Below are 11,900 nucleotides of genomic sequence, written 5' to 3' on the forward strand. Positions count from 1 at the left end.
CATAGCAGAAATGAGTTTTAAGTATTTTTTTAAAAGTAGCTAACAAGACCAAAGAGCTAACTTCCTGCTTATTTTGCTTGTAATTGAGTTGAAACCCTGAACTACTCATTTTATTCATGGTGAGGATGGATTCTCATGGCTCTTCTTTAAACACTTTGAAAATGGATAGGTTCTTCCCTTTTTTGGAGTGCAGAGAAGGAAAAGGGATAGGTATTACGCAAAAACTGCTGACACTTGCATGTCCTAAATGCAGTGGTTCATCATTCACATACAACTGATTCACATATGCATAGGAAGTTTAGTGCACTCAGAACAAGTTGGACTTGTTGCACATTTGATGTAGAGTCTGGAATTTCTGGATGTCTAAGAACCAACTGATTCTTAGACATCCAGTAATCAATTCTTCTCAATTGATTACTATTAAAAAAAAATACACACAAAAAGACAAGTGTGGCTGGAGAGTTGGTAAATGTGTTCATGCACTCCTTTATTCTTAGATCTCACTTCTAAGTAAAAAAATGGAAACAGCTGCTCTAGCTGGTAGAACTTTTATTCTTCTTTCTCTACCATGTCAAGAGATTAAAACCCATTAACTGATATTTTTACCATTACTTTAGGAGCATAAAACAGTAGGGTTTGAGTTTTTAATCTCCTTGACTCATTTTTTTCCTAGCTCATCTAGAAAGTCCTGCTCCCCTCTCCCTCCACTTTAAATAAAGTAGTTGTGGTCTTTAGGTGCAGAGGTCTGTTCATTTTTAATTCAGTCAGAAAAAGGAATTGGTACCATGTTTGCTGGTAGAAGATAACTTATCTTTATATCAGGTGACCTCCTTCATTCTGGGGGCAGCAGGATGATTCATGAAATAGGAACACTGAGGAAAGCAGAATTCTGGGCTAAAATTAGAAGAGAAAGAGGCTCTGTCTTCATCTAAGATAGTGTTACAAGTGGTGGGAAGCGGATTAAGAAGAGACCACAACTGCCACTTCCCTTTCTAAGTGACATTCCTTTAGAAGCATAGCAGATAATTTTGATAGACTAGAGCAGAAATAAATAGGCCATTTGCACCTAAACAATAACATGAAGAAAAATACTGAAGCTTCCTGTGCTATGCTCCCCTTCCTCCCCACCCTCATCCAACCAGCTTCCTCATATTCTTTTTCCCTGAACAGATAAAGAGCAATTACCAACAAAATGCACCTCACTCATCTCCTGAAACTTAGGGTGAAGCTGTAATTAGAGAATTAGAGACAAAATGTGTTTGTGAGCAGAAGAGGGCAGGGTCTAGCAGACAAGCACCCCTTTTCTGGTAAAAAGAAAAGGGAAAGAAGAAATATACACCTTCATAAGAAAACAGAAGCATCTGAACTAATAGTTGCTCTTCAGCCTCATTCATCTTCATCCCCCCTCTCTCTCACATCTCTCCATCTTAAGGACATCCTTAGTAATTGACACTTCATGTTTAATAGAGTTTAAGAAACCTGTTATTTCCATCGCAAACTGCTCGCACAAAATGAAACCCTTGCACCACTGCACAGCAGCCCTTGCTGGCTAATTTGGGACTCCCAGAGAGGTTATGCCCCAGTTCTTCTTTGCTATTTTACATCTGGACAAGCAAGACTTCCTGAAGTAAAAACAGAGGGTGTGGTGAAGCAGCAGCACAAAGAACCTGGGACTCTTGCACCACCAAGTCCAAGATGTTTACTGCTTTCATCATCTCCTTAGCTCCAGCATTCCCATATCGTCTCCTACCGCATTAACACGCCACTACCAGTGCTGCTACCTGCGCTCCCAGGTTGATCTGCGCTGCTTTGGTTCCCAGCATGTCCTCAAGCAGCCTCACTGGCAAGGCTGCCTCCTTCTCCTCCTCCTTTTCATTTGTCTGTCAACCTTCCCCATGATCAACACACTCTGGGCACTTTATCATGCCCACACCAGGGCTATTCTTGCCATTCGCTCAGCACTCTCCGGCCTCCCCCCTCACTTGCCTCTGCCTTCCGGCTGCTGTTCCTGACCACACTGGCCCTGAACTTAGGCAAAATCTCCTGGACTGGGCTCTGTTCTGTATTTGTCTGATATTGGTATCAAGCTCTATACCGAGGTGCATATGCACAAGCACTCCTACACATCTTGCCTTCATGTATCTAAAACTGTTAGTAAAATTATGCTAAAAAAATAGGTTTCAGATAAACAATTGCGCGAATTAACAAGATTGAAAAAGCATTACAGTTGGAATAAGGTAGAAATACGCTATTTTTCTAAGACAGTAAAATGTCTAAATGTATGTATTCACAGCTATTTAAGTCTTTTTCCCCTCTTACTACTATTTTGTCCTCTCTCTCCATACGTCCACTTCTTTTTCCTTCCCTGTTCTTTGGAACAGGGCTGTAAAATTTGTATTTTTTCCCCTTCTCAAAGAAGTAGCAAAAGTTAATTCAGTTCACAGAATCAAGATGCCTCTGCTATGCCTTGAAAAAATTTCAGTTTAGGTACTGGTACCATAAAGAGTTATGCTTTACACACAGTTTTTTGTAATTTTGAATAGTCTTTCTTCCTAACCTCCCCATATAGGAAAATAGATTCTCTCCAGTAGTGAAGTGAATGGCAAGTGGCCTTGATTTAAATAGGAAATTTTTACAGTTCTTTTACTCCTCCTCCATAACCAAGATTGCATCAAAGCACATGTATAAAACTCACAGCACTGCAGGCCTTTGATTGCCTTCTTTCTTCAAAGGAATTAATTTTACTGCACATGGCAAGTAATGTCCAGACAGAGTAGGTTATTCAGGGTTCAAAAATACATATCAATAGAAGAAGTAATAAAAACCTCTAAAAAGTTTGCACAAGAGAACAAGCATATCATGAGGCATCCACAAAGTGAAAGCTGCCATAAACTCAGCTGTAGGAACCTGTAGGTAATCAGAATTAGGAACCCTACAATTCCAATTTTTGATTTGGAATACTACTCTGAGAAAGAGAAGGCACTCTTCTTTTTTGGCACAGGAAACTTATCTTGTCAATGGCCACACAGATGGTTTGTGTGCTCAGCTCAAAACCTCACCATACGAAAATTTTCCTGTCAGAAACTTCTCCTCTCTTTACGCAGACATAACACTCAGCTGTTCAGAAAGAGAGTTGTATTGTCCTCCTTGGTTACCAGGGCCTAGGATTACTTCATGTGAGCTTTCTGTAGCTTCTACACCATTTCCTCTCTACCCAAACAGTTTACCAAATGACAAAGACATATTCAAGCAGAGAAGACAAATGTGGTGCCTAACCCAGGCACTGCTGGGATGGAGTTTTAGAAGCCTGTAACAAAGCAGGGTTGCAGACAAATGCAATGAGACAACCTCAGAGCCAGTTTTCCAAAATGATGATAAACACAAAACAGAAGGGTGAAGACAGGGTGAGTGGTGGAATGAGCGCATGAAGAAAGAAATTTCTATATAAGCAGCAGATGTAAAACAAAATTGATAGAACAAGTGAATTTTTCTATTCCTCCAAGACTGACAAACACACAAATTCAAACCAGGGAAGAAGAGAGGCAAGAAGGAAAGAAAAGGAAGGGAAAGAAGGAGAAAGGAAAAGAGGAAGAGAGGGAAGAAAAAAAAAGGAGGGTAGTACAAGGAAAACAGGACAGGAACAATTTTTTAATCAGCCTATCAAGTCAAGTGAGCACCAAATGGTAGGAGGACAAGAAACAGTACTCATATTTTAAAAGAGGAAAAATAACTAGCAGAAGTATTGGTCTGTTGGCTTAGCCTCACAAACACACAAATGTTTACAACTGATTTGGAAGACAGTGTAGCTGAAGACAGAGACAAATGGAAGAAAGTAACACATAAGAGAGGTTTGCCAGTTCGTACCACAGTAACTCAGAGAGAGATTCACTTGCCTAGACACAGGCGTATATTACTGTGAAGGTTGCCTAACGTATCCCAGACATTTGCACAGGGCTGACAGATGTGACCCAGAAGCTATAGGAGGCCCATATACTTCGGCAGTAGCAGCTGGAAGCTAGGCAGGATACCTGACAGCGCCAAAACCAGTCTTCTCTCCAGTTAAGCAGAGCCTAACTCTGATGTCTTCCTTTGAGAAGAATTATGTCATTATGTTGTCAGGTTTAGTAAGTCTTCCTGTAGGTTACCCCACTGATAATTAAACTTGGACTCGTTCACATTTTAAGGTGAACAGGGATGTGTTTGAAAGGGAAAGAAAAGCACAGCAGCCAAAAGGTGAAAGCTGCTAACCTGGAAGCAAGTTACAAGGGAGCTTGTCAGCTTATTCTATTACATAGTTCTGTCCAGAAGTCCTCAGTATAATCTGCCGAAGTGTGATGCTAAGGAAAGGAAGTTAGAAGCAGCAATATACAAGAAAATTAGAACACCACACAGAAATGCTGAAAAACCTTGAAGACTAGAAGAAATGTAATTTGTAATACAAAGCATCTGAATATGAAGATTAATAAACACTACCATGAAGCAGAGCTTATCACTAGGAGAATGACAAAGGAAGAAAGACCTGGATGCATTAAGTCAATCACAGTATGATGCAGCCATGAAAGAGGCAGATGGGATTTTTAAAACACACGAAGAAAGTACTTTCAGAGATACAAAAGATCAGTAATTTCAAAGCATGATGAGACCTCATCTGTAGCGCTGTGTGTCACTTAGACATCAAGTTCAAGAAGAATTTAACTGGAATAAGCGTGGAGATGAATGCACAGGAATTACTTCTAAGGCAAGCCCACCTCATAAAAGAGGACTTAGGGAACAACTTATTTACCCAAGCTAAACAAAAGCTGAAAGGAAATATAATTCCTTCATGATATATTTACTGACAGTAATCACCAGGTAAGAAAAGTAAACACACTAGGGATAAAGGATTATAATAGTAGGGGGGAGGGGGAAGCAAAGAAAAAGAAAGCTATGTGGTCCTTGATTCTATTTAGGCTTGAAAGAGACAGTCATTAGAGCAGCAAAGCTCTAGGACAGCTTTTCAAGCAGAAGAGGGAGTTAATGGACAATAGGAACCGCACATGATGGTCAGGAAGCTTCACTCAAAAAAATGTGTGTAATGGCATGGCTCAAAAATAAACAGAAACAAACACACGTACGAAATTAGCAATGAACCCCCGTCAGTACCGTAGTGTTCAAGATGACAGTCATTTTTCCTGGAGCTCAAAATAGCTTTTGCTTCACAATGTCTTTACCTGATTCAAAATGGAACTAGAAGGCCTAACTTCCCAGTGCAACTCTAACATCAGCTGCCAGTTTACAACAGGATGACTGGAAATGAAGTAATGAAGATAAAGCTGCGATAGTCATGTGGTCGAACAAGGCCTTCTCAGGCATGCTGCACAGTCCATCTGAAAACAATACCTCCCATGAGCCTATAAAATAGTCTTCTTTTCTCTCCACCATTTCTTCTAGCAAGATTCATAATACAAAAGTTAACTTGAAGCTTTGATATTTGTTATTGCTTGATACAAGATAGTGATTCCTTGATTAACAATTTATTATAACTTGTTGAGGGAATGCTGAACAGTGGGTGCTCTTGAAGGTATTTTTCCCCTTTTTGTTGAAGCACAAAGCTGGAAAAAGAGGGAGACTTCTGTCTTGTTTTGTAACCTTTAAACTACAACATAAGTTTGCTCTGTCCAAACCTTTCTCTGACAAATTCCAGACAAGAGAGTCAGCTTTTTGCTGTATGTTTTTTTTTTTACTGTCAAATTCAAAGCCTCTAGAAATAATTACAGTAATGGAAAGATTGGCAGAATTAGCTAAGGATACTGCTAATGCTTACTTTAATAAAGTAAACCAACCAACAACACACAGTGAAAATAGGCCACTTCACTCTATGTATTTAAGCTGTGGCCCAAGCCAGTTAAAAATCTGGAGTAAAGACTATATATAAATAGAGGCTTTGTCAAAAAGTAGCATGGTGCAACCATCATTCACAGAGCTGCTCAGCCATCATCACAATGTGTGCCACGCTCACAACAAGGAACTTCCCCAACTGTGTTTGCATCACTGCGTTGTGGGACATACACCAGTTTCATACCTTTAAGCTTCTTCAAGGAAAGGACAGCATATATTATACCTAAGGACTGCATGTGTCAGTGCATGTCCTCATCATAACCAGAACCACCAGCAGTAATATAATAATTACAGTCTGGTTGGTAATTCCATACTGTTTTGGTGTAAGATTGCATGCAAGCATTACAGTCACGAGGCTCATGCCTGGTGCCATGTGGGCTCATCACCTGGGTGTGCTCAAAGGCCCAACATCCAAGAGGACAAAGGACCACCCACAACAAAACTCAAATACCACAGTGCTTTACCAACATACACCTGCATTACGCCATTACAGACTGCATATTTACTGCTGTTTTGACCTCCCACCCTCAATCCTCTATTCCCTTTTGTGACTACAACCTCTCTGATGCAAGGTCTTGAAAATATGTTTTTAAAATGATATGCAATAAACCAAGCCCCTGGCTGCTGACCAAAGCACCTGTACACTCTTGCCACACAGATCACAAGTAAAGAACCATGCTGAACTGGTTAGAGTAAAACATCTTGTGCCAGGTGATGCCTCAGGCAAGTGCAGAGCTCTGTGGAATGCTACAACATTGATAAACATGCAGCATATGGTCATAAACTACACTCAGAGCCAGTCTCACCACAGTGAGTTACAAACTCACAACATAAATTTGAGTTTGGACAAGGTGCAGAGAGAGACTTCTATTTCACATTAAATACTCTAGTACTACTTGCAAAGATAGAGCAGTTTAAAAAGAAGGGGAAAAAAAACCTTTAGATCCTTGGTATTATTTAAGGAGTATGTCAGAAAGAAAGCTGAGGAGTAAAATTGAGGAGTATGTCAAAGAGAAAATTAGTGCGTGAGAGGAAAACTCCTGAGGTGGTTCAAGAAAGACCACCTTTAAGGAGGGAGTGAAAGTAACTACCAGAGTGCCACTCTACGGTTATTATATCCTGAAATCCAAATAAATTATTCAAGTTATACCTTAACTGAAAGAGTAAGAACAATTCAGAGAAACTTTTCCAGCAGCTGTCTACAAGATTATGGAAGTGGTTCTGGGACAGTTCAGCACAGCCCAGTTTACATTAGCAAAAATGTCATAATTCAATACATTTTTAAATGTGCTTATATATGTTTAAGCTCCTGTGAAACCACATTCAGTTCTTGGCCCAATAACAGCTCAATTAGCATGCTGAAATGGCTCAACCCAAGGTCAAACAAGCACCAAAGACTGCACAAGGCAGGGTGTGGGATCACAAAACCACAGGTGAGGGAGAGCAAGAGAACAGCCTTGGAGCAACCAGCAGTTAAACTGGCTTAGGCTGCCATAGAGACACAAATCACCTGCTTCTGCTACCTGAGCTATCCCAGCCTAACCATGGAAGCACGGAGCACCACAAACAGTAACTTACCTTGCTGCTACGGCAATCAGAATACTTAAGCTAGATTTAAGCAATGGAAAAGTTAACTTAAGGACTGAATCCAGGACCACGACATCAGCTTCAGTTCTGTTGTGCAGGCAAGACCAAAGAGGGTTTTAGCCTTGAGTTGCTGCTGCTTTGTGACCTAGTCACAAGCACTGTGTTCTACACACCAGCTAAGCCTCACCAGCCCCTACTGCATTTTAACATTGATACTCATATAATGGCCAAGGCCACCTAGCAGGCTGGAACGTTGCAATTCATCTCACATGCAAATACATTTGCAGCCCTGCACACTTTTCAACAACATTTTAGACAGCACGCTGCCAGAAAAAGCAGCGTTTTTCTACTGTTACTCACGACCATTTATTTGTAGCACTTCTTTCTTTGACAGATTTTAAAATAGTGTTTTGTATAATGTGTGAAGCCAGCTCATTCTCCTCTCCTTACAATTCCCCTCACACTGACATCTCTTCCAGCAGCACTGAGTAACACTAACACCAACTCTAAAGCCCTCCCAGCTCTGCTCTCTCTAGCCCAAATTGCTGGGGCAGGGAGCATTGGTAGGAAAAAAAAAGAAGAAAAAAAGAAAGAAAAAATAAACACCTTTACATGCTGGCAGTCCCTAGCTACTGCACCACCAATTAGGGTGTGACTGGTATGATGTATATCAGGCAGATAAGCATGCATATTTTTCAAAGGAATCATAGTATAGCTGCTTAACATCAAAAACAGACAAGCAAACCGGAATAACAAAGCAAAACTAGAAAAAAGTACCAGGCTAATTTGATTCAGGTGCCTACTGTCAAATGCCAGTTCAGATGTGACTATTAGTTAAAACAACCAGGATGAAAATGCAGAAACTATCATTGCTAATAAGCATACATACTTTTTCCTTCTAATGTATCTCTATATCATTTTAAGAGACACATTCTGCCTCATTTCAATATTGCATGTATTAGGTATGGAGAAAACCACTTCCCAGGATGTGCTAAGGGCATTTGTGTGGGAAAAATTGAGACAATTCTCACTGAATAGTAGGGCCAGGACTTCACCCCTAAAACTTTGCACCTGCTCTGTTGATCCTTATCTGCTTGGGACTGATGAAGCAAAACTTGTAATCAGCAAGTCAAACAGCAAGAGACAGACAAAGACACTTTAGTGCCCCAGAGCAGAAGCATCCCTACCCTTCCTCATGAATTCCCCACCTATGCTTCAACAATAGGATGGGGAACCATAAGATTGAGGGCGGGGGCTAGGAGGGGAAGAAGGCTGCTGTATGAGTTCATTAAAGGCCTATGAACAAACTTGACATCACTCTGTTTATTGTTCATTTGGCAGAAGCCCTGCAGTGCACACTGCTCATGACTTGCAAAAGAAGTGAACAAATGCAAAGAGTTTATACAGGTTAATTAGAGAGGCAGTCTCTTACCAGCCTTAGGTCAAGCATGAAGAAGTATTACAACACAAAACTCCCACTGACACTAACAAGCAAAGAAGTCATGCTTCCTACTTAAAAGTAAGCTGAAAAAAAAAAAGAAAAGAAAACACATGAAGTTTACCTTCTCTTGTGCTGACTTTACAACACTAACAACTTCTTTAACTGCTAACTCAAGTGGTTCCGGTGGGTCATGGTTCTCAAATGTAATCAACTGTGAATCCTAAGAAAGAAGAAGGAAAAAAAGAAGCATTACTTTATTAGGTGATGCAATTATCACTTGAAAATGAGTGACAAAAAATTGTTATCAGTAAAGTTCCTGGAAGAACCAGAGACAGAATTGCAAAGGTATGTCAAAACTGGTTTATATTAATTGCACTACACCTCACTACATAATACAAGGCAGAACCTAAAAACCTATACTTAGGACATGAATAAGCTTCATTACAACTCATCTTTCACTGTAGCAGAATATCAGGGTACGCTGCATTTTTGGCTTGGCCTAATAACTAAACTAATACATTAAAAAAAAAAAAGCTCCAGTAGCCTATGCCAAAACTAAGAGAACTCAAATACTTTTTTGCAGAGATGAGGGAAGAAACCCTTTCCACTACCCCCTCAAACCCAACCTTATATGTGAAGAACAGTGGTGACAACTACTCAACGTTCAGACACACAGCAAGAGAAAAATACCGAACACATGTTTTTTGCAGCAAGGCCGCACTTTCAGGAACATCAGCAACTGCATTTCGCACATGCTGCACACACGCAGCGGCCAGTGCTGCTTTCCCAGTCACCCTAGGTCGTTTCATTTTGGTGCAGCAGCGCAGGAATTTCGTTAGCTGCACGATGCCGACATTGTTCTGGGAGCCTGACAGCGGGAACAACACCAGGCTGCGGTGCCAGGCAGCGAATTCATCCAAAGCGAAGGCTCCAGCTGCTCTCTTAGGAAGGGAGGGTGAGCGTGTGCGTGCGTGTGCACAGGTCTAACTCGCTTTGGTCTCCCTTTGGGGACAGCGTGCTGCTGTTTGTTTCTAGCTGGTTACAGTTTCTAGCACCTGTTCCCAAAGAGTCTTAGGTGGCTTCTTCTTTTGCACAAGCACAAAGCAAACCTTGCTTTCTTAGCACCACACACACTTTTCTGGACTGCGTGGTGAAATTTAAAAGGGTAGGCAAGGTAATTTTCACTTTTCCTGTTCACTGTCCTAGTTTACAGCGCTGCCTGGAAAGAGTTAAACAGCACTTTGCATGCATACCTTCCCCCCAGCACCTAACAGGGAAGCCCTCTGGCACAGCCCACAAGCGAATTAGCTCTCTCTCAAAGACCTATGCGGAAGGCTACACACAAATTTGGAGGCTTCAGCTACACAACACTTCCTAGACCCTTTAACCCTGGCTTTTTACGCTGACACAGCAAGGATTCAAATCCTCACGACTCGGGAATTAGGCTGTCCCGGCCTCCTCTAACCTCGCCGCCTCTCAGGGCTGGCTGCATCATTATAAACGGCTGAGCAATATGTCACATCACACGTCCTCTGCAAACAGAGGGGAGGAAGGAAAGGGGCTGGACAAGTTTTGCGCATTCCTGGCCGAGTCGGTCAAAAAAAGCAAGCGAGCGAGGACGGAAGCCCCCACCACCCTGTGGCCATCCAGGCGGGCGAGCCCTCCGGGAGCATGGCTACCAAGGGCCGCTGCGCGGGACGCAGACGAAGCCCAGCCGTGGCAGCTGTTTGCCGAACAATACCGGCGGCCGCCGGAGCGGGAAGTTTCCGCTGCCGACATCCTCCCGGCTCCCGCACGAGGTTATCGGTGGCGGACAGTGACAAGGGGCCGCGCAGGTTGCCTGCGTGCGCCCGCCTTGGGCCACCTCTTCCCTAGGAATTCCTACCTAAATGGCAACCAAATATATCCATATATACACATATATATATTTCACAATACGTATTTTCACACACACACGTACATATATATATATATGTACGCCCTGCTGCGGCAGCGGGACGCTGCCGGGACCCTCCCGCCGGGCCGAGGCTGCCGCCGCCCCCCGCCATTTCGTGCTGGCGGGGCCGCGCCCCCACCCCGGAGCCGCGCGGGGGCAACGAGGCTCCTCCGCGGCCCGGCCCGGCCCCGCCCGCCGCCGCCCCGGCCCGGACCAGCCCCGGCACTCACCGCCCGCGCCGCGGCCTCGGCGCTCAGCGCCGCCACCCAGGCCCGCCGCCACTGCCGCCGCCAGCTGCCCCGCGACAGCGCCCAGCCCAGTACCGAGCCGCCCTCCTCCAGCAGCTCGTCCCGCCGCGGCGGAGGCGGCGGCAGCGGCGCTGGCGCTGGAGGCAGCCGCCGCCGCCGCCGCCCGCCCCGCCGCAGCGCCAGCAGCGCGTACTGCACCAGGTAGACGGCCAGGGTGGCCAGCGCGGCCACGAAGAGGGCGACCAGCGCGTACCAGCCCAGCTCGCCCAGCCAGGCAGCCGGCCCCGCCATGGCTGACCATAATGGGAGCCGCGCTCCCGGCCCCCACGCCCGCAGCGGCGCCGGCCCGCGGCAGCGAGAGCCCGCGCAGGGGCCCAGCCGGCAGCGGCGTCCGGCCGCGCCGCGCTGCGCCGCGCCCCAGCCCCGCCCGCCCTCGGCGCAGTCACCGCCCCGGCCCCGGCCCCGCCCGCGGCCGCCCGGGCCCCGCCGTGCCGCGAGCGCGCCGCGCCGCGCCGGCCGGTGCAGGGGTGTGTGTGTGTGTGTGTGTGTGTGTGTGTGTGTGTGTGTGTGTGTGTGTGTGTGTGTGTGTGTGTGTGTGTGTTAGAGACCGCAGAGCGGTTCCGTGCGCGTGATGAGCAGGCGAGACGCTTCCCGGGACGGGAACGGCTCTTCCGAGGGTGCTCGGAAAGGAGGAAGTTAAATAAGGCCGCTGGAGCGGAGGAGACTTTCCGAGGACCGGGACGGAGGCCGGTGTCGGGCTAACTTGTTTTTATGTTTTCCCTACGGCAGAAGGTCTCCCCTTATGTCACTG

General features: G+C 44.8%; 1 protein-coding gene across 4 annotated transcripts in view; it reads right to left on the bottom strand.

The window, feature by feature from the left end:
- C2CD2 (C2 calcium dependent domain containing 2) overlaps nucleotides 1-11,437 on the bottom strand; it is a 42,580-nt gene extending 31,143 nt beyond the window's left edge. For all 4 annotated transcript variants that reach the window (XM_062599188.1, XM_062599205.1, XM_062599197.1 and 1 more), the window contains exons 1-2: nucleotides 11,072-11,437; nucleotides 9,027-9,125 (exon numbers count right to left, since the gene is read on the bottom strand). In XM_062599188.1, coding sequence (XP_062455172.1) covers nucleotides 9,027-9,125; nucleotides 11,072-11,380 — 408 coding nt within the window. In that variant the 5' untranslated portion in view covers nucleotides 11,381-11,437. The remainder of the gene's footprint in view (nucleotides 1-9,026; nucleotides 9,126-11,071) is intronic.
- Between the last annotated feature and the right edge of the window lie 463 nt (nucleotides 11,438-11,900).

This window comes from Rhea pennata, chromosome 1, assembly GCF_028389875.1.
Source record: "Rhea pennata isolate bPtePen1 chromosome 1, bPtePen1.pri, whole genome shotgun sequence".
NCBI classification, from domain to species: Eukaryota; Metazoa; Chordata; class Aves; order Rheiformes; family Rheidae; genus Rhea; species Rhea pennata.